Genomic DNA, 27,888 nt, shown 5'->3' with positions numbered 1-27,888 from the left:
GTCATGACAATTTGACACATAAATTGTCACTTTTGGTGCCAAGGTGACAAATCTCTGTCATAACAATTTGACAATAACCAAGACAAAATTACCTATTTGACCAATTTTTGAAACCTTAAACACTGGTAGATGAGTGGATAGCACGCCTGCATCATATGTCTGAGCTCAATGGTTTCGTGTAGAGTATCCATGTCCTTATCCCGTGCCTGCGTGGGTTTTCTTCGGGTACTCTGGATTCCCCCCACATGCCAAAAATCATGCATGGTCAGCTGAACGAAAACATCAAATACCTCATAGAAGGTCACACACTAGACCAGGGGTGGGCAAACCGGTCATCGGGGGGCCACTGTGGGTGCAGGTATCTGTTGCAACTGATCCAGCAAATACAACATTTTCAAAACGGATTCAATAAGATGCACTACTTATTTATCGGGAAACAACATAAGTTTTTATCTTGTTCACTTTTAATTCACTAGTGTCCTGCTCCATGTTTAAATCACGTTGCTGGGCTAAAATTGGGGATGACAAAACAGTGTTTTGTCATCCCCAATTTTAGCCCAGCAACGTGTTTTGAAAACACTTACATCACACAAAAATTTGTGATCATGATTAATAATGAGGTTTGACATGATTAAAACAGATTCAGATAATTATATGAATGAAACCCACAACAAAGGATAAGGATTCACGGTAATTCCTTAAAAAACATCCAATAATTCAGAATTTCGCTGAGCTATGGAATTTCTAAGTTCTCCCCGGGCATGTGTGGGTTTTCTCCAGGTACTCAGGTTTCCTCCCATATCCCAAAAGCATGCATGGAAGGCTAGTTGAACACTCTAAATTGCCCTTAGGTATGAATGTGAGCATGAATGTTTGTCTGTGCCCTGCGATTGGCTGGCCACTAATTCAGGATGTCCCCCACCTTAGTTAGCTGGGATAGACTCCAACTGCGACTCTTGTGAGGATAAGCGGTACGGAAAAAGAATGAATCACTGAATGTGGTGCAAGCAGCGTAGGTTTGAATCCCAATTGGTGGCGATTTTCGTAACTTGAAAGTTTCGTAAGTAGAGCAGTGCTTTATTTGTATATTCTCAAATTCGTTCCACGGTCCTCACACAACTGCCAACTAAGCCCTTTAAAACTGGTCAAAGTATCCCAATTTTGTATGAAAGATGTAAGAAACACAAAAATTAGAGAAAATTATTCATTGTCTTAAAATTAATATAATGGCCAAAAATCCCTGTGAAAATGTGCCCTGCGCCACTGAAATAGTTCCCTTCGTGGCCGTTATATTGGGAGATGTAATACCCGTTCTACCAGGATCAAAAGCCATCCACTTTGTAGTACATTTTAGACTTTTACGTGTGCCCTTTGTGTGTGTTTGTGAAAATATGTGCATACCTTGACGAGTGTTTCCCAACTACTGTGCCACCGCACATTGGTGCGCCGGGAAGGATGGTCAGGTTTGCTGCAGGAAATTATACCTCCCAAGAAGCCATACATTGTAATACTCAAGAAAAATATTAAATATGAAATATCACGAAGAATAAATCCATATTGTATTAATACAATATTCAAATCATAATATTACAAGAATATCATTGTTTTGTTGCTTATTTTTAATGTTGAGTGAACCAGAAGTTGTTTCACTGACATTAACTTTTGGCGACGTAAAGTCCATGTGACCAAAAAACTGCAGGAGAAAAAGTTATTAAATTATTAGAATATTCAATTAATTATTCATTAACTCATTAATAAAGGAAGTTGTTTTGGCTCCGCGGACTTCAAACCTTTGGCGAGGTATGGTTGGTGTGAAAAAATGTTGAAATATTTTTTGGTTGTGTCTTTGATTCCTGTTGATAATTTTTTTGATGACAGTGACTTTATTTAGGTGACAGAGTTTTAAATAAGAAGATTTTCCACTGGTGGTGTACCTTGAAATTTTTGCAATCCAAAAACTGTGCCGCAGGTCAAAAATGCTTGGGAAACACTGTCGTGGACCATAGGAAGGCCAACACCCCGGGTCGCCGAAACTAGTATAGCATTTTCCCTACCCAACAACTTGAAATGAAAAAAAGCTTTAATAATAATATTAATTAATAAACACTATTGCGATCGGTACGTGTTTCTTTTGCCGTCATGTTATGTTACTCGCCTCTGTCTAAAGCCGTCGTGTACTTTTTTCCCCACCTGTACATCTGCATCAAATTATTTTGATATACATATCAAGTGTAAAAAACAAATTAAATTTAATCCGATCATAGCCTGATTGAACGATATTTCTTCATATTGTCAACACTGTTCCCCTGAGTGATTATCTTCCCTGTATGTTATCATCAAAATGTCATTGTGGCGGTCACGTCTACTCAATCCCTCCATAATCCATTTAAAGAGAAAAATCCAAAGAAAAAGTTCAAAATGAAGGACCTTCTTAGTGGTTCATAGTGAGATAGGCTGAACTTCAGAGAATAATCCCAGTGCAGAAACTTCTGTTTGGGCTTTCTGACAGTCTCTTGTAAAATGGCTATATTACATATAGCCAATGGAATTGCCATGTCTAGATGCAACACAAATCAGATGTGCTCTTCTCAACGAAGACCGATCATCTGAAGGACTCTTTGTTAAATTCAAAAGTTGTTCCAGGAAACTGAGATGAGTTACAAAGCCTGTGAAGGCTCCTAGAAATGCCTTTTGGTCCACAGCAAAAGACTCCCACTCGCTTACTGAAAAGTCACACAAAGAGACAAGGTGATTGTTTTAAGCATGCTATAAAGGAATGATCATTTTTCCTACTCACTGCTTGTTTGTCCTTCCAATCTCCTCCAATATTAACTCCCACTTGGGTCGTCCCACCTGCAGCCGCGACGCAAGTGGATGGTACTTATCCTCAGATATGCGCTTATGAGAAAAGTAAATGAATATCAGTAGATACATCTTGGTTCATATTCAAGTGTTTTTTACAAGCTACAAGCCAGGATGATAAAGTATGTATAGATATATATACTCTAAATCAGTGGCCAGCCAATCGCAGGGCACAAGGAGACGGACAACCATGAACACTAAAACCCATACCTAGGGGCAATTTAGAGTGTCCAATCAGCCTACCATGCATGTCTTTGGAATGTGGGAGGAAAGCCACGCAGGCCCGGGGAGAACATGCAAACTCCACACATGTGGACCAACCTAGATTTGAACCCAGGACCCCAGAGCAGTGAGGCCGACGCGCTAACCACTCGCTCCACCGGGCCGCCCCGTTATTTTATTTTGAAAATATGGTCACGGATGAATTGATTCTCACTTTAGAAAAGTGGTCTCCCAACTATTCCATAAAGGACCGCAGTGGATGCGGGTTTTCTTTCCAACCCAGAAAGAGGACACCTATTCACCAATCAGGTGTCCTACTAGTGCAATCAGCGGATTGCAGTCAGGTGCTTCTTGTTTTCTGCAGAAATCTCATTGGTCAAAGTGTCTGTGCTGGATCGTTGGAACAAAAACGTGCACCCACCAAATTCAAATGGTTTGGTTGGCAGTTGTGTGAGGACCGTGGAACGAATTAGAGAATTTACATACAAAGTACTGCTCTACTTACGAAATTTTCAAGTTACGAAAAAAGTTCTGGAACCAATTAATTTCGTAAGTAGAGCTACGTCTGTATATATAAATACGTGTGTGTGTGTTTGTGTATATAGTAAGTGGGTTGCTTACCTGTAGATTGTCCGCCTTACTGAGGTACAGTTTCAAGTTAAAGTAGTCAGGCCTGTTTTCATGCCATAACTAAATGATGAGAAAGAGGAACAATTTACACGTTTATTTACCAAGAGACATTTATAATTCCTTGTGTTATATCCATCACCAACCATAAGGTGGCGGCACTGTCATGACTGATATGTTCCCTCAATAGAAACTGTGTGGTCCACAGGAAAATATTGGCAGTGGTCTATTGTTTTTTTTAAACAGGCCGATACAGATCAGTTTTACAATAACAGTTGTTTTTGAATAACCCATTTTATATTTGATTTTTTTTAAATGGTTCATGACCAATGGTCAAAACAAAATCCAAAGCTTTCATAACTCCATGATGGATTGTGCTCAAAGAAAGATTTTGAAAAAGGAGCAAACATTATTATATAGTTGTTTGATTGTACACTTCATGGGGAGGTAGGCACTCCAAATATTTCTATACATGCGATTATTTTTTTTACAATTGTATATTTTAATATACAGGGAGTACTCGAGTTACAATGACTTTGACCTGCAACATTTTGACTTTATGACGCCTGTGCTTCAACTGCCATTTAGGCGCCATAATTTGTGCTTCACTAGTGCATAGTGCTTGTTTGTGTGTCGGATGGATCTTTGCCTTTTTCGCATTATGGGCCCAAAGAAAAAAGATGAGTCCTCTGGCTGTGTGCCAAAGAAAAACAATCATCATGAAAACAAAGCTTAACATTACAAAAAGAACAGAGAAAGGACGAAATTTGACAAAGACTTAAGATGCGTTCAGACCAAAGTTAAAGCGTCACACAAAAAAAGCCTTGCTCATCGCTATAAGCACTTTTGTGTTGACAGACGTTACGCAGCCAATAGTTGAAATTCTCAAAGCATTTGGTTTACATAATGAAAAATAAGGACATCACAAATTGGGGTGCATGTAAGCTGCAGATTGATTGACTGGCAAGAGTGTGGGGTGGAGGGGTGCGAGAATGTTGTTTTGATTTTGTTTTGTTGGCGTCACAGTAGTCTTGATCTGTCGTTTTTGGTTCCAAATGAAAGATTGAAAACCCTTTGAAAATGTTCTGTTCATCTCTCAGTATTAATGTTAACTACAACATCTTAATGTATTTTAGATTTATATAAATGTATACATTTATTTATTCATTTCTGAACCGCTTTATCCTCACTAGGGTCGCGTGGGGTGCTGGAGCTTAATCCAGATGACACCCAGAATCAGTGACCAGCCGATCGCAGGGCATGAGGAGACAGACAACCATTCATGCTCACACTCAAACCTAGGGGCGATTTAGAGTGTCCAATCAGCCTACCGTGCATGTTTTTAGAATGTGGGAGGAAACCGGAATACCCAGAGAAAAACCACGAGAACATGCAACCTCCATTCAGGTGGACCGACCTGGATTCGAAACCACGACCCCAGAGCTGTGAGGCTGACACGCTAACCACTCGGCCAAGCTAGAAATTTCTACAAATTATTTTTTCGTAAATTTAAATTTTAATAGTAAAATGGGACTAGCGCTGGAATTTGTTTATGTTGCCATAGTAGGAACATAACTCATCCATAACTCGAGGACTCCTTGTAAACGTCACTTTTAAGACCTGGAAAACTTTCAGTGACCTGTCTAAAAATAAACATGGGCAAGTCCAAACAGCTTGAGGCAAGTATTGGACAAGACTGTCTTCAGGGGAATTGAACTACAGACGCTCCCCTACTTACGAACATTCGAGTTGCGAACAACGGTACATACAAACATGTCTGCGCATATGGCATATGTCGAAAAATTTTCTGAAAGAGATGCTGTAAGTTCGTAAGTTAGATTTTGTATTGCGCGCCTTTTTCGACGGTTGGCGCTGTGAGAGCTCACCCAGCATCCACCTTCCTCTGGGAGGAGGAGGAGGAGGAGGAGGAAGAAATGCCTGTCCCAATGAAGAAATTCGAGACGAAACTAAATAAAGCCATCACACTCTTCGAGCAGCAAGACCCAAATATTGAACGTTGCACAAAGGTTGCAAATCAATTGAATGATGCCATACAGTGCTGCCTCATCATTTATGATGAAAAAAAAGAAGAAAACTGTGCAATCGTCGTTAGATCGCTTCTTTCGGCCAGTTTCTAGTAAATCCTCCAAGGAAGATACTCATCAACCCTCATCTTCTTCTCCTCGACCCTCAACTTCTTCCTACATTGAAGTTACGGAGGGGGAAGTAACTTTTGAAGCCCATTCTAGCGACGACGAAGACCCTCTCATGATATAAAATCCTCATCTTCCACCTCCTCCTCCATCATCTCCTTAAGCATCGAATACATCTTCCAAAAGTAAGTTAAACTTAATTTTAACTTACGGACGAATTCACTCTACGAACAATCGCTCGGAACGTAACTCGTTCGTTAGTAGGGGAGCGTCTGTACTTAACTTCCTCTTATAGTGGAACAATGATGTTCATTAGAAAGTGAGAGGGATCCAACCTTATGATGCAGAGCACAGAGTAGCTCTGCGAACCAGTAGAAGGACTGGAGCTCCCTGCAGACCCACACAAAGTATAACCTCTTTAACCTGAACCTCTTCCACTCGTCACTGGGTCAACAATGGGCAGGAGAGACAAGCACAACAGTCAAAATGACAGATGAACCTAATCTCTACCATGCATGTGATTTAGTCGGAGGAACACACTCACAGCAGAGCATTTAGGATGCAGGCGAACGGCGTGACGCCTATTCCACCAGCGACACAAAGGCTGACGTCGTAGTTGAAAACTTCCTCTGAAGCACTTCCAAACGGACCATCAACATAAAGCCTGAACATACACAATATGAATGTACAACACAACTGAACACACTCACAATTAATTGGACTTCCTATTCGTGGGTTAAGTACACATGCTCAGATACACATCCTGTGTCCAAAATCCTACTTTGCTTCTACACAATGCTTATTTCTGCAACATTTGTTAAACAGTTGGTAAAATAACTCAATAATATACATTATTATTACTAGAAAATGCCATATTTGAAGAAATTCTGTCACTTTCTATAGATTTTCGGTCACGTCCTTTTTAATTTGGGGGCATCTTTTGGTCACTTCCTTGTTAACTCATGTTTTCGTTCCATCAAAAGCACTGTATGACAAATCCATTTCAAATGGGAGGGGAGAATGAACGTTTATTGTCCTGCGATAAATTATGAAAATATCTTTGAATATAGCCCACAAAAGAATCTTAAATTCAGGCTACATTCTGATTTTATTTCTCATCTTTTACACTAAATGGAGCTAGCACGCTCACACTCATACCTAGGGGCAATTAAGAGTGTTCAACCAGCCTATCATGCATGTTTTTAAAATGTGGGCGGAAACTGGAGTACCCAGAGAAAACCCACTCAAGCCCAGGGTGAACATGCAAACTCCACACAGGAGGACCGACCTGTGATTGAACTCAGAACCCCAGAACTCTGAGACCAACGTGGTAACCACTCATCTACTGGGTGGGACGCATGCCATTACTTGACTTTTGGAAAATCAAAAAAAATAATATATATTTTATATAAATATGGGGCAAAATCAAAACAAGCGGATATCATGTGAACTTTTTCATGCAAAGCATCCCCGTACTAATGCGAATAAAATAAAAAAGAAAGTATTTGGCATTGAATGAGTTAACTGTGCTGCTAGATTCATTTCCTCTGTCCTTGTATGTATGCCTCTCATACACTCAGAACAGGAAGCCAGTGGTGTCAGAGGGTCACTGGTCAGGTCAGGCCAGTGATTTTAAGCTTGCATGAGAAATCATCTGTCAAATTCAACTTGTTCTCTCCCCCGCTCACATACACACACACACACATACACACACACACACACACACACGCACACACACACACACACACACACACGCACACACACACACACACGTACATACTTGGGGTATCTCCTCTGATGCACCACAGGGAGTATGTCCAAGTCTCTCCTCATGTCAGGAAGCAACAGCTGCTTGAAGCGCTCTGGGGAGGATAGTGGGAAAATAATTATTTTGACCCCCAAATAAACTTAAAGACTAAATATTGAAATGTAACTAATCATATAAAAACAATGCCATGGTTTTGAAGTAGTAATCTGCAGTATTTTTTACATCATATGTTTCTAGTGTGTTTTCTTGTGCTGTACTTTGATATCATCGAGGCCCATTCAACAAACAGCCAATGCAACCAAACTGACTTCCCCTCTCATGTTCTCAAAGCAAGAATGCAAGTGGAAACAACACAAGTTTGCATTTGTCGCAGTCTCCCAAAGGAAACAGCCTTGTCCCGGGTACTATGTTAAGGGAATACATTTTTGTACAATCATGATATCACCATAAAAAGGGACAAGTGGTGCATTTATACCTGGGCCTTCAGTAGGAATCAAAATGACCTAAAGCAGCGATTAATTCGGCACAATATGTTGCAAATTTACAATTTAACATATAAAACATGCAATTAAACTACCATATTTTGTGCACTATAAAGCGCAACTAAAATACTAGTTTTTTTAAAGCAGCCTTGTAATCCAATGCACCTTATATATGGATGATTATTGGCTAATCATTGTATGAAATTCCCTTTAGCACAGCGCCATCTAGTCTATGTATAACACAACTCCTAAATACTACTAGTATTACTACCACTACAGCCCAATCTAGTGGATATTTAGCACAATCCCTTTCTACAGTTATACCTTGAGATACGAGCTTGATGCGTTCCCGGACCGAGCTCGTATGTCGATTTACTCGTATCTCAAATCAATGTTTCCCATAGAAATGAACTAAATACAAATTAATTCGTTCCCACCCCCTGAAAAAACAAAACAAAACTGGATATTATTACAATGGAAAATAATAAAAATAGTAAAATGAGACATTATTCAATACAACGGGGAGTTCACGGATGAGAGAGAGAGATTTGACGCATGCGCTCATAACGTAACATAAACTTTAAATTTAACTGAAATGAACTTAGATTCCTATACACACACTTAAAAAGTTTTACGTTACACTAAATTTAAACCTTGTGCAATGACCAAAGCAAAGAGGTCAATGTATTCCACCGCGGCTTTCGAGGCGAACTTCCTGCTTCTCCATACGTATTGGCGAGCCAGCTCAGTCATGCGAACACGACTCATATTTTTCGATTGTCATCATACGCCTATTTTTTGCACTACCCATCATTGCACCGGCTTGCTTCGGACCCATTGTGTTTCCCTTAATTCTGCACTCGCTAACACACACAAAAACCAGAAAAAATGCAATGCTCCGCCCAGTGCTCATAGAGATCTTTGCACGAAGGAGATGCAGCAAGAAAGACTATATATCATAAGCAGCCTTTCGCGGCCTGGCCACCTGGCTGTCTCGTATGCTAGTATCTCAAAATTTGTCTCGTATCTCAGGGTAAATATTTGCTTAGAATTTTACTCGTATCTCAAATTCCTCGTATGTAGGAGCAACCGTATGTCAAGGTATTACTGTACTATTACTACCACTACCACCACCACTACTACTGCGTCTTATAATCCTGTGCGCCTTGTATATGAAACACATTTTAAGATAAAGCTACGCCTTATAATGCGGAAAATACAGTATGTGTGGCATTGCAGAAAAAGAGAGGCACTTTGCGTATTTCAATTGCCTACTTCTAACACTAAAATATCATTTGGAGCTGGCATTCATCCACCTCCAACACTTATTGTACACATTGCACATTGCATGTCAATTTAACTTAACCAATCAAAGGACAAAAAATAGAGTCATTACTTAAAACTGAACATTGGCTTAGACCAGTGAATTTGAAGTTTAAGAGGTTTCAAAACAGTGACTGTTAATCGCATATGTTATGAGCCTGAACTCTTGGGTGTGAAGGCCCTGGGCAGATTCCAGTGACATGGCAACACAGCATGAAGGAGCTGCAATCTGATTGGACTAAGAAAATAAAAGTCGTATACACTACTGGAACTTGGCCAGCCAAGAGACAAGCTATGCAATGAGAAAAATAGACTGTTGAGAGGAAATTCATATAAACTGTAATTATAGGTGAGTGCTTATGATTGTGTTTAGGTCAGCAGACTATGACTCAACTTCAGCAGATACAATTGATGCATCGTGTAGATCACATGTGTCAAAGTGGTGGCCCGGGGGCCAAATCTGGCCCGCCGCATCATTTTGTGTGGCCGGGAAAGTAAATCATGAGTGCCGACTTTCTGTTTTAGGATCAAATTAAAATGAAGAGTATAGATGTATATTAAATTTCCTGATTTTTACCCTTTTAAATTAATAATAGTAATTTTTTAATCATTTTTTTCTGTGTTTTTAGTTCAAAAATCATTTTGTAAAATCTAAAAATATATAAAAAAGCTAAAATAAACAGTTTTAGATCTATAAAAAACTGAATATTCAGGGCTTTTAATCCAGTTCTTTTAATCAATTTATTAAAAAAAAAATCTAAATATTATATCTAAAATAGACCGGCCCACATGAAATCGAGTTGACATTAACGCGGCCCGCGAACCAATCCGAGTCTGACACCCCTGGTGTAGATCAATGTCCTGACTAATTGGCAAAATATGGATTCATTCATCTCATCTCATTTTCTGAACTGCTTTATGCTCATTAGGTTTGCAGGGGGTGCTGGAGCCAATCCCAGCTGTCTCCGGGCCAGAGGCGGGGGACACCCTAAATCGGTGGCCAGCCGATCGCAAGGCACACGGAGATGGACAACCACGCACACTCACATCCATACCTAGGGGCAATTTAGAGTGTCCAATCAGCCTACCATGCATATTTTTGGAATGTGGGAGGAAACCGGATTACCCAGAGAAACCCCACGCAATATGGGGAGAACATGCAAACTCCACACAGTAGGGTTCAAACCAGGAGCCCGGAACTGTGAGGCCGACGTGCTAACCACTCATCGGCTGGGCCACACCCTGCTAAACTTAAGGTAGAAAATTGACATCATTAGCCACTATATAAACACAAAATTATCATTTTTTTATGGAAATAATGCGTATCTTCCACATTGAAAAAAGACCAGGCGTATCAGTAAAATAAGCACTAATCTCAAATGTGTGCTTATGGGGGGGGTGTCTACATCGCATGTACTGTATACTCACCAGTCCAGTCTCCCACCACTCGAAGATGGACACCAAATGTTTCCTTGTTCGCGGTAGGACACTGCAAAGTTACAAAGCAGTCAGTGAATATTACGAAAAAACAAAGAAAGACGCGCAAATTCTAAGTTGGTCGGTAGGGCTATAAAAATATCAAAAAATAACATATGCAATAGTTCTCCAACGCAATATGTTTTTCCAATATTCCTGTTAAACTACACACATGCGGTTACACATTTATATATAGGGGCCTGTCTGCTCCCTGTCAGAGTGATTCTCTCTACCGTCGTACACCAGTCAAGTGCAATGTGTTTCCAAAAACCCTAACAATAATCTGGGGGGCTCAATGACAGGAAGTTGTTGCTGTCCATCACTTACAATTTACAGCAAAGCATTGCATTTTTTTTTTCAAAATGAGACGCTATGGCAACATACCTAAGTGAGAACATAGGCGTACTTGTGTGTCTTTAAAAAGTCACATGTCAGGAATGTGTTGGAAGAAGCTTTAGTTGTCTGCATCCTTACCGCCGTGAGCGTGAAAGGATGGTTCTCAAATGATGAGACGTTGGGACAGTTGAGAACAATATACTGCAAGTTCAGATAGATAGACAAAAAAGGGGAAATTGCCATTAGATGAAAACCAGAGGAAACGGATAAACTGTGATTTTAAAAAAAAACATTTGGAGCGCTAAAAAAAGCACACCTTACCTGCCCTGGGCGAGCTTTAAAGTTCTTCTTGAGCATTCGTAACTCAATGACATTACACGGATGCCTGATGACACTAACAATGGTAACCGGATTACTGCTCCGGATGTAGCGGTACAGACGCTCGGCACAGTACAGACACAGAGGACCAGACACCCACAGCCATGTCTATGCGCGCATACACAGTACATATGTGTCAGTTATCCAGAAAGGCTTTTGTTAGGTCACCCATATCCTAAATGACAGCACAGTGCAGTAAAGCAGTGTTTCCAAAAGGTTTTTGAGCTGTAGCACACTTTTTGCATTGCAAAAGCTGAAAATTTTCTAATTTAAAACTGTCACCTATATTTACAATATAAAGTCATTCTCAAAGGAATCAAAGAAACATTATTTTCTATATCTAATTTTTGCACATCAAGCTTTGTCTCTCCAAAATTTGAAATCAAGGGCCCTGAACATCTTCCTTTTAATGTGATATAATAATGAACAATGTACAGATTTTATTCACATAATTTTATGAATTTTTCTCACAAGATTACTTCAATCTCTTAATGTTACATGAAAAGCAGTTTTGTGGTTGCAGAGTTTATACGTCCCCAATAGTTGAACAACTTCTGGTTCATTTTACATTAAAAATGAGCAACAAACTTACTTTAATCTGGTAATTTTACAATTTGAATCTCGTAAAATTACAATAGGGACTTATTGTTTGTCGTATTTTGTTTCATTTCATTTTCTGAACCGCTTTATCCTCATTTGGAACTTGGGGGGTGCTGTTACCTATCCCAGCTAACTTTTTTAAACCTGCCTAAAACAAAAACTGGCAAAAATAAGACTCAGAGATTTAGCACTCACTTGTGCCCATGTATTAAGCACTTAGTATCTTGAAACAGATTCCATGTATATCAAAGAAAATCATAGAAATAACTTTATAGTACCATTAAAAGTTAAAAAACAATGATGATCTTTTAGTTCATATAGATATGTCTTTAAACTTCATTTTTATGTATTAATGTATATATTTTTGAATTATCATGTTTCAGTGTCAACATTTTAAACATGTAGTGCAGACATTCAAGTGCAACTTCATCTCTAAAATCACTTCATGATGAATTTCCCTTTCCATCAACCAATAAAACAGCTGCTGTCCAAATTCAAATGCCAACAAGGATGGATGACATATGTGAAAACAATGTGTGTACTGTTACCAATTCTCTCTTTTAGCGTTTACCTGTTGCCAGCTAATTGCTCACAGCTCCTCTGAAGCCTGAGGAAGTTTTAAGAGTGATTTTATGGACTGAGCTGACTTGTTGCTTAACGACCATGTGCAAACACATAATCACACACAGGAGGAAGTACATTCACAAGCAAAGGCCTTGATGTAAAAAAAAGATGGCTGCCCCTCCCTAAAAGCCCCCCACCTCTAATAAACAGGGTCCACTCCCTCCACCACACTTGACACACACACAAACACAGACCTGGGGGCAATGAGGCTGGAAGTGAGCCTCTGCCCTGCATCGCATCCCCTCTTCCTTACGTTGCTCCAGCTCCTCCTCTTTCTGCTCTGCGCTGCTGTTATTGGCTCGCAGGCACCCTGGGGGATGGGCCCCTATGTTGGTCTGATATTTTAGCGCACCTCTTCTCGAGAGATGCATTAATGATTAGTTAGTTTTACACAACCACATTACATCAAATCTATTTTTGAAAGGTCCGAAACTAACCGATACCTACCCGACCATGTGTACCATAAGGATGATGTAGAAGATAATGAAGAGGTTGTGTGTGTACCAGAATATCTCATAGTTGTACATTCTGAAATAAATAAAAAAAGAAATGTTCCTATTTCCAAGTAAATCTTTGAGATGGTGGAAGTGCATTGAATAACAACTGTTGTATTTTGTGAGGTGGTGGTGGTGCTCTGGGGGGGTCAATAAGCCACAAAGAAAAAAAGAACCAAAGGATCAAAAGAAGAAAGCGAGTTGAGTTTGTTCACAAGCAGACGTGACGACTTCCATCTTAAAGCCTGAGTAAGCAAAACATCAGGGGTCAATATTAGAGGGGTCATTACACACAATGACCCCTAGGCCCATAAACACCACACACAATGAACTATTTCAAACGTTCATGCCCCCGCTCACATTTCATCTTCTTTAGAAACTTGGACCACTGTTCTTTTATCTTTACACACTGTCAGTTGAAGTCACGATTACAAGTTGTTTGTTCACATTGTAAAAAGGCACCCACTATGATTTCGTCACTGCATTTCAAAATGTTTTTATTACCGAGCAGCAAATGTTTTTTTTATAAATTTATACACCATATTTTAGATTTTAGTAAAGGTTTTACCAACAATTTCAATTTAGAACAAAAATAAGGCAGTACACTAAAAACAGTGGAGGGAGCTAAATGCATTTCACATGTTTGTGTGGCATTATTCCACAACCTTTATCCACTTATCAGGACCCTTATCTCTACTTTTAAGTCATCTGCAAATTCCTCTTAACCCTTTTTCGTTTGCTGAAGGCAGCAAAGAGAATACACTGATACACCCACACAAAGCGAGTGACCCACTGTGACCTGGGTAATGACAGCGGCGTGAGTGAAACACTTAGTAGAGATTTGCTCTATAGCAAACCACTGTTCTCGTTTACCCTCGTGCAGTGTGAGTCATCAGCCACAGCACAGCTGGATGTGGAGTGTTTTTCAAAAGAAAAGGTTTTATGTTGCGATGTGATCACTTACCGTACACAGTAAGACGAAGATGTGAACATCAGAAAAAGGATGACAACCAACAGAACACCAGTGATTCCTGGAACTAAAATGCAAACAAACACCCAATCGAGGCTTTTCAGAGAAGTTACAAATGTGACATGATGAAAAGGTAGGCATACCTGTGGTCAGAATGATTAACTTTGGGTCCTGTGGAAACAGCCATAGTCAAAATATATAAATAATATAAAAAAAACGTATTCATTCATTCATTTTCTATACCGCTTATCCTCACAAGGGTCATGGGGGTTGCAAGAGCCTATCCCAGCCAACTATGGGCACCAGGCAGAGGACAACCTGAATTAGTGGTCCGCCAACCGCAGGCCACAAGGAAATGTACAGTCTTCCCTCGATTATCGCGACTTCACTTTTCGCGAATTCACTTCTTCGCGATTTTTTTATGCTATTAATTTTTTTTTTTAAGTTGTTTTTTCATAGTTCATAAAAACGTGAAAATCCACGCTGAAACTCATAAGCGGGAGCCACTCTTGCTACTAGGACTCAGCACTAAAGAAAAAAAAGTGTAGTTATTATAGGGGTGACCCTACTTAGCCATTTTTCCAATATCGCGGCCATGTCTGGTCAACATTAACCTCGATATTCGAGGGATTACTGTACAACCATATCCAAATAAATTATTTTTACTTTGGACCTTAATTCCCCAGGACCAGCACATAAATGTTATTAAAAGCTTTCAGCCCACCTTGCATATATTCGTGAACTAAATGCATAAAAATAGACAGCTCACAGTGTAGGGGTTCAGTCGCCTGACTTCGGTGTGGGCAAGCGTGGGAGCGATTCCCGCTTGGTGGTGGTATAATTGGGGGTGTGAATTGTTCTCTGTCTCTCAGTGTGCCCTACAGCTGACTGGCGCCCAGTCTAGAGTATACTCAGCCTTTTACCCGAAGTCCGCCGGGATAGGCTCCAGAAACTCCCGCAACCCAACTCGTCTGGATTATTCCGTCATTTGCATCTCGTGTTCCGTATAAGAATATTTATTGCTCTCTGGCTAATAGCCCTTTGCTTTTGTCCCAGGACCTGTGCTTGCAAGCCCCACGTCTGATCCCGTGCTGGTGTTCCATCCGTCAATTACCCGTCCAGAGAGCTCTATATTCGGATAAGAGCAATAGCGTCAGCCCGCTGTCCGGACTTAAATGGAAACCCAACTTCTACTTAGCTCCTCTGTGGCGTCCAGCCATCTAAGCCGCCAGGAGCTTACACTTTGAAAAATTTCTGGGAAATTCCACCATCAGTTCTGCAACTACGAGGCTCTCGGAGTCCGCTGAGCGAGCTCTACTATCGGTTTAGGACCACGGCGTCTGCCGTAAGGTCGCCCGGGGCTTGCATTTCTGAAAAAATCCACCTTACCCGAGGCTCTCTGCTGTCCAGTTTGCCGAGCAAGCGCTATTTTCAAATAAGTGCCACGGCGTCAGCTGTAGCATCGCACAGGGCTCGCATTTCTGAAAAATGTCCTCCCTCAAAGAGGCTACCGACCGTTTAGAAAGCCCTATTTTTGTATAAAAATGACCCCCCGCTGCCAGCCATTTTTTTTTCTCGGTGTGACAGTCCCATCTTCCACCATTTTCTTAGTGGCAAGCGGAAGACAGGGAAGTGTCTTCCACTAGGGAAGTGTCTTCCGCTTACGAGTTTCAGTGTGAATTTTGACAAATTTATGAACTATTTGTTTTATACTTTATGTAAAAAACGCAATGTACTGAAGGCGCGAATGTTGAAGCCGGGAAGTGATGAAAAGTCTTTTGTTCTCATTTAATTTGATACTTTGCCCCATGCTTAATTCCTAATTCTGTTGTTATTTTGTTATGCCTTGAGTCATCTTCTGTTCATTTAAGAGAAATTTAAAAAAATCTGTAAAAGGAGAAAGGCCACCCGATGTTGCAGTGGCTCTTCCGCCTGACTCTGGTGAGGGCTATCTGGGTTTGATTCCCACTCGGTGGCAGTGTGAATGTGAGAGTGAGTGGTTGTCTGTCTTTTTGGCTGCCCTACGACTGGCTGGCGACCAGTCTAGGGTGTAGTCTGCCTTTCGCCCGAAGACAGCTGCCGGCAACCGCCGCAACCCTTTTGAGGATTGGCGGTATGGAAGATGAATGAATGAATGTAAAAGGAGAAAGTGTGGCTGTGGCCATCTTTTTCATGCCTTTTTTCTCTTCATTACATATTGTGGCAAATAGTGGTGTGCAAATTATTTTAGTTCCTTACCTCTCCTTTGTAGCGAGCAAAATTAAGAGCGGGAAAGTCTTCAGAGTACCGACTACTGAAGTTGACAACGTTCACCAGGTGGGCAGAAACATGGACAACTAGAAAGAGAATATTAATAAGGTTAATCAAGTAGAAAGTTTGCGATGACGTAGTCGCAAAGTCCGTGTAGGTACAGGGGGTGTCTCTGCTTTATAAAAATACACCCACTGACGCATACACAGACAACTTAAAGTTCAAATGAAGTCGTCTCGGATATGAAAACACACTTGTCTTTGTCCATTCAGCAGAGAGTCAGCAAAACATTCTCCTGACTCACTCAAACACAATCACATACAGACACCACGACTCCCTGACATCACGGCCTAACCACGCAGCCGTTGAACAGCTGATGGTATTAGAGGGCGTAATCCTGAGACACAAGGGTCTTTTTTTTCCTCAAACATACATCCTCTCCCACGACCCCCTCCCCCACACTCCCTTGGTGTACGGTTCCTCGCTCATGTTTCGCCCTCCTTTTCCTTCTCATTGTCTTTTGTCTCACAACTTTGGAATTTGTCTATAAGAACACAAGAATTTTGCCTTGAGGGAGTTCTGTGTGTTTACGTATGTGTTCAAGCGCACGTGTATGTAATTGAAGTATAGAAAGCGGAGATGATTTAGAGATGATGCTATTTTGAACAGCATGTCTGTAATTGCAAGTTCTTGTTTTTGCTTCAAAATTGTATTTAAATGGAAAAAATAAGTAATGGAGCAAGGTAAACAAATTGACGCACAGTAAAATCAGTTAACCTCAGTAAACAATAACATTAAGATGGCTGGGAATATGCTGCCGCAGAAAATCAGGGAACAAATTGTTCTATGAGTTCTGAAGGCATGTACTATAGAAGACTGTGGAATTGCATTATACTCCACATTACAGGGAAAAGAGGGTTTGGGGGGGATTTACAATATACATATTTGCAGTAAACTTCAATGCACTGTCCAAGGGAGTCCAGGATGATAATGGGGGCGTCCGTGGTGAGGTATAACAATGGTGTAACATTCCCAGACTGAAACAACTCCCATTCAGTAAAGCCAGCAGGAGACATTTTTCACACCTTGGTGATGGAATGCTGTCTTGGAATTGTATCGATCCACACATTTAGTGGATGAAATATTGTAAACTTGTGGTAACATAACCAGACATTACACTGGGCAATCTACTTTAACTGCTACATCTGTTTTTAACTTCTTAATATTGAGCTCCTTCCAGTTATCACAACCATTTCAAATATTTATGTGGCAGCAGACCATGGTGAACGATGACATAGATAGTGTTACAGAGCCTTTTTTAAGAAATTAGTTGCAGGAATTCCCTGTGCACTTATGGGTTTGATTCTATACTGAGTCCAGATTTTATGAGGAGGAACTATAACTGCTCCACATAACCATGCATGCTTATCCAAGTCTCATGGTGTGAGATCCTTTATCTGTGACCTGGGCATGTCTGCTTTTGTTATGTCCAAATGGTCTATACGCCAGTCTTTTTTTACACATCAGCAAGGACTACCTTAGTCCTCTGCTTATCAGGTTATTATAATTATTAAAGGTGTTTTAGAAAAAATGGATTCTGCAATATATCGCAATATTATGTTGCACAATTCTAATATTGCTTCAAAAGCCGTCTGAATTTATCTTTAGGTGTTTTTGGTGGAAATAAACAATAGTTGTACTTTACTTCCATCCACTAGCTGGCAGAACACTGACATCATTCCTTGCATTCTGCCAAAATAATTGCACAAAGGAGTATGCTATTAGCTGGGTATGTTGACCAGTGCACGAGGATGATGGTTTTCAACTCAATTCCCATATTAAATTGTACTACACACAGTATATTACGTTCTTTATAACAGTAAAAGTTTCAGACGCCTGATGCAATAGGGGAATAACTGCGATGTAGGGACAGTGTTTATGAGGTGTTATTATAAATAATATTTGGACTTTTAAAACCCTCTCTTTACTATTTTTAATTTTTAACATTGCCCCTTACTGGCCAGTGAAATACTATAAATATGAATTGTGCATTCCCTTTTTCCCCATTTCATATCTGTATTATTGTTCCCACCAATGTTCCCTCTAATTTTTTGTTTGTCTGGGCAGAAAGACAACCTCCCTGAGCACACTGAGTACCGGTGTGAGCAACATCATCATTGCTCGCTATGGGCACACACCAGTATCAGGTGCATGTCTACTACACATAAATGATTTAGTATTAATAAAATGTAATGATTAATATCTATGAATGGGCGGCCCGGCGGATGAGTGGTTCGCGCGTCGTCCTCGCAGCTAAAAAAAAATAAGAAAAAAATTAAAATTGGGATTTTATTTTGTGCGCTCCATATGATTTGCTGTGCGCAGAGAAGACGAGAGTAGTGCGCAATTGGGCACGCGTGCAGCTTAGAGGGAACATTGGTTCCCACAACATAAACTTTTCATATATATTTGTCTTATACATGAGTCCATGATAGTCCATCCGCGCAGTGGCGAAGAATTACTGTACATCTATCAAGATGTAGACAGTAAAACTCAAACAAAACAAGTGTTCTACCTCACTTGAATAGGTTATTTTTGAGGTGCTTCATATACCTGGAATGATAAAGCTAATATTTTGAAGTAAAAAAAATGGCTATATGTTGTTTAAATATAAAAGAACATACATTTTGATTTTTTTTCCAAAGTGATATACAAAAATCTCAATAATTGTCTTAAAGTGTAGTAATGGGATTAATCATGATCGAATAGAATTGTGACCTGTGAATCGTGATAAGAATTGTATCGCCAGATATGAAGCAATATACACCCCTCGTAGTTACAGAAGTTAGAACTAAGATAGTTTTATAAAAATAAGAAATAAATCCCAATGTGAAACAATCTCATAAAAGTAAGCGATTTATTGTTAAAATGTATTTTAGTAATTGTAATTCTGTGGGGAAGGCTTAATGAAAGTAGTCTGTTACCATCTGGAGTTGCTCTGGTATTTTCTGTTGTTAAATGGCTTTACAACACTTGATCTTACTCCAGATATACATTGTTTTTTGGATAACTATTTACGTTCACGCGTCTGACTTCGGTGAGGTCAGGCACGGGCTCGATTCCCACTGGTGGCAGTATGATTGTGAGTGCAGATGGTCGTTTGTCTCTCTGTATGCCCTACGTCTGACTGGCGACCAGTCTAGGGTGTAGTCTGCCTTTCGCCCAAAGTCAGCTGGGTTAGGCTCAAGCAACCCCCGCAACCCTTTCGAAGATGCATGAAAGATGGATGAATGAATGAATGGGTTTTATCTGCCAATTTTCTACTGCACAGTACTTGTTAAACTCAGCACTACCCGCCTAAGAAAACTGTGAAACTCACGCCACATTGAACACATCAGTCTAAATAAGATGTAAATAACCATTACAAGAGACCAAGGTAACAAACTATTCTATCCTGCAAGCATTTAAAAATTCTAATCCCTCTGCAATTGCAATTTAAACTTTGGAAAGCCTAATAGTATTGGTAGGTCTTTGCCTCAAGGTATCTTAATTAAAGAGTGGGGAAAACACAGTACATACTTATCTAAAGCGAAGCGTGAAATAAAAATGGTTATTAAGCAGAGTGTGTCAGATTGATTTTAAAAAAAAAAAACATTCCCTATAGAAAACCAATCTACCAAATCGTTATCTGGAAAAAAAGCAACTCAAAGAGTTCCAAGGATTGCCCTTGATGTCATGGAAGAAGAATCACAAGAACACAGTCTGAAATGTGAGAACACACACCAACCAACTGGAGCGCATGCAGCTGGTATTGCAAAATTGTTGTTCTAGCATTCACAAAGAAACTCACACAGTTAGATATAATTCTTTTGATTTCAGTATATTTACCAGAAAATATACATATGGCAACCCCGCAGGCCACATGGAAGGTTTTGCTCTTGTCTAGTAGTCGACGAGTTTTTCTGCTTGATACCTTGAGTCGGAGATGAATGAAAGACAGCACTAAGTTTATGTGGCCATGGCCTGTCAGGGATATAATTCAAGATTACATACACTGCTGAAACGTTCTGAAACACACAATTGAAAAACATGGTACTCAAAAGCTTTCATGCATAATACTGAAATACTTCTATACTTTTGCACACGCATACACGAGTAAATAAATTTCATTCAAAACACAACTAAAATGCTCTCATATGCACGTAAAATGTTCTTACGTACCACTGAAACACTACCAAACACTATACTGATATTAATACGTATTTCAGTATCCTTTATTAGATTTTTATCATTATGTTTGTGTGAATGAATTCAGGAGTTTCTGAATGTTTCATTGGTTTGTAAGAACGAAAAAGATTGGAGGATTGCACTAGTATGCATACATAGGCTTTCCTTTCGAATAAAAAAATGTCCGCATTTTACAAGGAACGTGTTCATCAAAGTATTTCACTTCTGTCATGCCTGCCCAAGAACCTGAAAATAGATTTACCAAATAGTACAATACACTATATCCAATTGACAAGTAAATATCTTCCATTTGTAGTAACTTCAAATAAATAAGGGTCCAGAATAGGGGTCGGCAATAAGGCAGAAAGATCATGTCATGATTTTCTTATCTTTTTTTAATAAATCATGATTGTGATTTTATCAATATTGTTTTTAAATTGTTTATTTTTTTACTAATTTACACATTACTGACCATTTTCCTCCTTTAAAACATATTTAAAATGTATGCATGAACCCCAAAAGAAAAAGCCCATTTTAGGCTAAATAAACTTTCTGAACAGGTTTTAATTTAAATAAACTTTCTGAACAGGTTTTAATTTAAATAAAGCAATTCTGATCAAAATGTGCAAAGAATGTAAATACAGTGGTAGGTACCTCGAGATACGAGCTTAATCCGTTCCGGGACTGAGCTCGTATGACAAGATTCTCGTAACTCGAGCGGAAGTTTTTCCTATATTGACAAAGTAATAAATAACGAGTGGTTTGATAGTAATAATGTGTTTAATGGGATTAAAATTAGACACATTTCGCGGAGGGGAAGGGAACGACATACACACGGAGGCGGAGGGGGGGGGGCTGTTCGGGGGGGCTTTATCCACGGCAACAATGCACTCGTAAACGAACAAACAAATTTAAATTAACTTGGATAACTATATACAGACACTCAACGTTTAATGTAACTTCAAACAAAATTAAATTCTAAATTTGTTGTAATCTTTTTTACCTTACGTAGTTCTACGGGTTGACACCACCTGGCCGCTCCGCCGAAGTCTTCAAAACGAACGCATCAAGACTTGTTTGTTTTTGTCTACCCTTCAAAATATTTCGATAATGTCGCATACAAATGTCATCACAATAGGATAACGCACGACCACTTGCCAACGAGAAATAGTCTTTAAAGAACGATCGCGGGAGCTTCTTTTCTTAGAAAGAATAACAGGAAATACAATAGTTGAGCTTACCCACGTATTGATTGTGGGTAATGAAGTTTTATTATGAGAAAGGTTGCCATTGCCTATGGGTGTTGTGTGCACGAGTATACTTCATTACCCAGAAAGCCCTCTTTTTGCCCGCGCGTTGTGCGTTTCCTGGTTGTATGAGAAACTCGTCTGAATTAATCGTTCCGTGCTCGTAGATATTGTTATACACAAAAGATATCGCGTCACGAAATTTTGATCGCATGACGGGCGAATTATTCGATCAAAATTTCCCTCGTAAGACGAGAATTTTGTATGACGAGCGGTCGTATGACGAGGTACCACTGTACTAAAGACAATGAACAACAACATATGACACTTAGGTAACATAAAAACTAAATACACCACATCAAATTTGGAGTTGCCCAAGAACCAGGTGCGCTCATCAAAAGAGCCAGATATGGCTCATGAGCCGTACATTCCAAAAGATTTTATGAGATTGTCAACATGTTAAAGTGCGTAACAACCTAATATCGTCATATCGCCCATCAATAGTCGAGAAGGATTTTAAAATCATTGAATTACATTTTCATTTAAATGTTTACATGTTGCAAATCCATTTTATGCATAGTACCATCAAAGGTATCCCTGCGTATATGGTGCAGTACCTGAATTGGGCATTATGCAGTCAGAATTTAAACAAATTGTCAAAACTTCTGAAACCAGGACCCGAATGTTAAGTTATCAAATAAGACATTTCCTACCATGTGTGTTCCTCGAACAAACGTAAGCAGAGATCGGCACATGGGCAACAGCACCAGGCTGCAATTCAAGTTCAGCACGGATGCAGAGGCCCTGCTGAAGCACAAACCAAGCTGGAAAAAACACAAACACACACAGTGAGGTTCATGTGCAGTGATTACAGACAGACATCGGAGAGACACAATGGATAGTTTAGTGGGTGTGTGGATTAGATTCATTGAAGCACAGGGTCACCTGACCTAACTATGCTGTTTATTTCAAGTGGAACGTGAAGGATGTCAACTGTGTAATGTGGCCACTCAGCCACTGATCAGTAATTGGTACTTGGTCGTTTGGTCGCCAGTCTTTTGGTCGCCCAGAAGGTTATTGATAATTACCATTTAAATCGTTGCTCAAATTCCCTAAATACAAACTGTGAATTATTATTTAGTCATACTTAATGCCCTATTAATTATTAGGCTAAAGAAAAGCTCCAAATTTCCCCTTACTTTTATTGTGTTTTATTGGAGAACTTGTTAAGACCCTGACTGACGTCCCTTCCTAAGGGGACAACTCATGTACATACAAACTCTTATAGACTCACATGTCCGCTCAGTGAAAGTGCTCAGGGCCATTGTTGGCTTTTATTGATGCGTAGACCGTGTTGTTTTACCTTGTTTTGTCGCCGGTCTTTTGGTCGCCCGTTGTTTGGGTCCAGGCGACCAAAAGACCGCCGACCAAAAGACGGCGACCAAAAGACCGGCGACCAAACGACCGCACACGTCAGTAAATAGGGTTGGTTTATGCCAACCCTTGGTTGTGCTTTGGCATCGCTTTTCAGTAAGCCTGCACATTTATGGGCATTCTTAGCGGCCTCTGAGCACTCTGCTGGGGCTGTCTCTTCTTATTAAGAGTTGCCAGATGACCAAACGACTGATGGAGCTCATGGAGGTACACAGATCAGAGAAGTAAGACCAAAGAGACCACTCTTTGCAAAGAACAGCTTAGATTAAAAGACGATTCTGAATTTACGTCTATGGGATTGGAACTTTTTTTCTTTTATGGTCTCTGATAAAAAGTGATAAAACTGTAAAAAATGTCAGATGTCTTGTACACCATACAGGTGAATTGGATAAGATGATTTAAAGGATAAATGTCAAAGGCCGGAGTAGCCAGGGTTCTGTGCTGAATCTCCGATTTGTACACAGACACACACGCACACACAAACTTGAGCCCCCTGTCAAGGCATTCTGTCAAAGCCAGCGGCATGCCTGTACTTGCCCCTATCTCGTACTTCCTACCAGTCAGGCTGTACATGAAAAGCTCTAGCACAGTGCTTGCTGCCATATCTTATTTGTTCACCTTCTACAAAAAAATCCTGCTTTGATTTTCGTTTGTGTTTTAATTTCTAAATTGCCCCTAAGTATGAGTGTGAATGTGAATGGTTGTCCATCTCCTTGTGCACTGCAATCGGTTGGCTAGCGATTCAGGGTGACCCGAAGTCAGCTGGGATAGGCTCCAGCACCCCTTCTACCATCGTGAAGATAAGCGGTTCAGAAAATGAATGAATGAATGTTTTTCTTTTATCTCCCTCAGACAATAAAAGATGTGATATTTTCTTTACTAAGATTACCACAGGGAGACTACTGGCTATGCTGAAATAACAACAAATGCTCAAGATTCTAGCACATGTGAAAGTAAAAAATGTCTTTGAAGTCAAAACATAAAAAGGGTGAGATGCTAACATCTGTCATGTGGAACATAAATTGAGCTTAAACTACACCAACTAGACAAACACTTTTAAGTCACTTCAACCATTTGACCTGACCTGATCCGACAATGTTAGTAGTGCGTCGTTGTCGTGTACATCAAAAACACACAGACACACTGACATGAACTTGTGACAACAATTACACTAATGCTCACATGGCCTTACTAGCATCAAATTCCAACCTCGGTGTGTGTCTACGTGTGCCCAAGCTTGCCACTCTTTGGTTCGTACTGCACACGCAAACACACACTCGGATTCATTAGAGTTGCAAGCATGACACACAAATCACACTGCAGGTATGTGAATGGGAACTAAACTTAGAGTAATGTGTCAGGCGACAAATGCATGCTCACAGCACTCATAACCAGATAGATGAGCAAAATTCTCTGCAATAAGGAGTGTGCAGACAAAAAAAAACAATAGTCCCCTCATCTTGGATCTGTTATCATTCCAAACTAGGTTATTTGAAAACTATCTGGGTTTGATCTGGGATGAGATTAAAATTCACAAGACTTCTTCCTCAAACTGAGTACTGCATTATATATCTTATGCGGGGTATACATACACGGGGTTACATGCGTAACAAACTAGGAAGGCACCAAACTCAATTTTTAAATCAAAATCAGACAAACTGAATTATTGGATGTTTTTGAGGGATTATTGTGAATCCTTATCCTTTGTTGGCGGTTTCATTCATGTAATATTTTTCATTCATTAATTCATTTTCAGGCGACTCGGTGGCACGAGTGGTCAGCGCCTTGGCCTCACAGCTCTGGATCCTGGGTTCAAATCCAGGTCATGTCCATCTGTGTGGAGTTTTTATGTTTTCCCCGGGACTGCGTGGGTTGTCTCCGAGTACTCCGGTTTCCTCCCACATTCCCCAAAACATGCATGGTAGGGTGATTGGACACTGAATTGCCCCAAGGTATGGGTGTGAGTGTGCATGGTTGTCCGTCTCCTTGTGCCCTGCCATCGGCTGGCCACTGATTCAGGGTGTCCACCGCCTCCGGCCCGAAGACAGATGGGATTGGCTCCAGCACCCCTCGCGATCTTAATAAGGATGAAGCGGTTCAGAAAATGAGATGAGAAATAGTAAATAATGATTTTTTTGTTATGGGGGTACTGAAGCCTATCCTAGCTAACTATGACCTAAATCGGTGGCCAACCAAACGTCAGGCACAAGGACAGCAACCACCATTCACACACACTCATACCTAGAGGCAATTTAGAGTGTTCAACCAGCCTACCCTGCATGTTTTAGAGATGTGGGTGGAAAGCTGAGTACCCAGAGAAAACGCATGCAAGCCAGTGGAGAACATGAAAAATTCCGCACAGTGAGGACACACCTGGGATCGAACACTCGACCCCAGAACTGTGAAGCTAACGGATCCACACACAAGGGAAATGTTGTTCAGTGTTGGCCATTCTCATGGTATTTGGAGAGTCTGATATTTCTGGAGGTGGTACTTGGTGTCAAATTTGAATGAATGAAATTCCTCATCAAGTTTTCCCAAAGCCACTCAGTGGAATCAAGTTATATTTCCCTCTCTATCTTGTTTTTCTTTACAAAGTGACTTAGGGGACAACTATTGACCTGGTATGCAAGCTGCAGTCTGTTCACACACTCCAGTACTGAATAGCCTTCCATCAATGCATTCATATCTTATGAGTCTTACCGTATTTTCTCGCACAAAAGCCGTATTTTTAACTAAAAAAATGATGACTGAATCAAGGGTACGGCTTGTATGCGCACAAGACTTAGAGCGTTTCTATACTCTTTTTCACTAGTAGATGTCGGCAAATTAACATTTACTATTTGATGGTTATTTTCTGTTTTGAGGTAAGAAAACAACCATTACTGAATGAATTACTAACTTCCTGATGATATTGACCCTAATAATGTGCTTTTAATTCATACAGTATCTCAGAAATACCACGTGCAATGATTTTTCTCAAGATTTCCCTTCAAAATAACACATTTGTACTCCCTATTAAAACCATGAACATGGAGGTGAAAATTATGAATCCGCGGGCGGCATGAATGCGAGAAATTGCAACATTCAACGATTTTAAGGCAACTTTACGTGACCGGACGTTTGGTCGCCGGACTTTTGGTCGCCGGACATTTGGTCGCGGACGTTTGGTCGCCTGGACCCAAACAACGGGTGACCAGACGTCCGGCAACAAAACAAGGTAAAACAACACGGTCTATGCATGAAATAAACAATAACAATGGCCCTGAGCAGTTTCACTGAGCGGACGTGTGAGCGTATGAGTTTGTATGTACATGAGTTGTCCCCTTAGGAAGGGACGTCAGTCAGGGTATTGACAAGTTCTCCAACAAAACACAATAAAAGTACGGGAAATTAATAGGGCATAATAATTGGCAGTTTGTATTCAGGGAATTTGAGCAACGATTTAAATGGTAATTATCAACACCTTCCGGGCGTCCGGCGACCAAAAGTACCCAATTTTAAGGGTGCGGGTTATACACAGGGGCAGCTTATATGTGAAAAAAATTGGGTATCTGATTCAGGTTTGCACGCAGGTGGAGTCTTACCAAGAACACTTTACATGAAAGGCAGACCGCACACAGGACTGGTCGCCAGGCAATCACAGAATACACAGAGACAAACAACCATTCACACTGTGGCAAAATGGGCAATGAACTACAACAGTGTCTACAAAAAATATATATATAATTTTCTAAAGTGATTTTAGGAGATTAAAAAAATCATGAATCCTAGGTGGATAAGGTAAGTGAGTCAAGCGTGTGTGGATGAGGAAAAGTTTACCCCAAGCATCTTGTAGAGGTAGTAATACTGCTGTCCTCTGGAGTACATCAGGAAAGTTTTGACAAAGAGCCAGGTGTTCGCTCCCAACCACAGCATCTACGTGTACAGAAACACCGTTCACATCTTATCCAAAGTGATCACACTGGGAAAAGTTGACAAAGGTTTTCTCTCCCTACCAGGAGAAAGTGTTTTCCTCCCTCGTTGGCGAGCCAACTCCGTGCCGACACGACCATGATGTCCACGACCTTCGTGTCAAAGTGGCTGTATCAAGTAGGGTGTGTGCGTTTGTGTGTGGCCGGGAGAGAGCTCCAGTAAACTAGCCTGCCAGGCAGACTACTCATTCCCTCGACCCAAGTTGGATAAAACCCCTGCATGAGAGAGCGCAAGAGAAAAAAAAACGAGACGGGGGGATGGGGGGGAGAAAGAGAGCGATAGAGAAAGATAGCGAGAGAGAGAACGCTGATTACTATCAGTATCACTGCTTTTTGGCCACAAGAGGACACCACGTACTCGATCAAGTCAACATGCTTGCTATCCAGTTAAAATCCGGGCCAGAGGCAGGGGACACCCTGAATCGGTGGCCAGCCAATCGC

The 27,888-nt window shown here is 40.4% G+C and overlaps 1 protein-coding gene across 1 annotated transcript; it reads right to left on the bottom strand.

Annotated features, from left to right (window-relative positions):
* Positions 1 to 988: 988 nt before the first annotated feature.
* nox4 (NADPH oxidase 4) lies at positions 989 to 27,873 on the bottom strand. Its single transcript, XM_077612348.1, has 19 exons — positions 27,806 to 27,873; positions 27,472 to 27,663; positions 27,296 to 27,391; positions 22,753 to 22,863; positions 20,454 to 20,538; positions 16,554 to 16,651; positions 14,459 to 14,486; positions 14,310 to 14,382; positions 13,299 to 13,379; positions 13,046 to 13,205; positions 11,571 to 11,735; positions 11,388 to 11,450; positions 10,866 to 10,926; positions 7,645 to 7,726; positions 6,409 to 6,528; positions 6,200 to 6,308; positions 3,706 to 3,774; positions 2,798 to 2,898; positions 989 to 2,723 (listed from the first exon to the last, which is right to left on the bottom strand). The coding sequence occupies exons 2-19, from the start codon at positions 27,526 to 27,528 to the stop codon at positions 2,603 to 2,605; spliced, it is 1,680 nt and encodes a 559-aa protein (XP_077468474.1). The 5' UTR covers positions 27,529 to 27,663; positions 27,806 to 27,873; the 3' UTR covers positions 989 to 2,602.
* Between the last annotated feature and the right edge of the window lie 15 nt (positions 27,874 to 27,888).

The sequence above is a fragment of the Stigmatopora argus genome, chromosome 10, assembly GCF_051989625.1.
Source record: "Stigmatopora argus isolate UIUO_Sarg chromosome 10, RoL_Sarg_1.0, whole genome shotgun sequence".
Classification (NCBI taxonomy): domain Eukaryota; kingdom Metazoa; phylum Chordata; class Actinopteri; order Syngnathiformes; family Syngnathidae; genus Stigmatopora; species Stigmatopora argus.
Note: the sequence above shows the minus strand (reverse complement) of the source record. Positions and strands in the feature narration are given on the sequence as shown.

Bases quoted from the DNA above. Each gene is read 5' to 3' on its own strand.
- nox4 (XM_077612348.1), bottom strand. From the start codon at position 27,528: ATGGTCGTGTCGGCACGGAGTTGGCTCGCCAACGAGGGAGGAAAACAC. The intron at 22,864-27,295 runs GTAAACTTTTCC...TGTTTTTTCCAG, and splicing joins ACCTCTACAAGATGCTTGGG to CTTGGTTTGTGCTTCAGCAG. The intron at 20,539-22,752 runs GTAGGAAATGTC...CTCCGACTCAAG, and splicing joins TTGTTCGAGGAACACACATG to GTATCAAGCAGAAAAACTCG.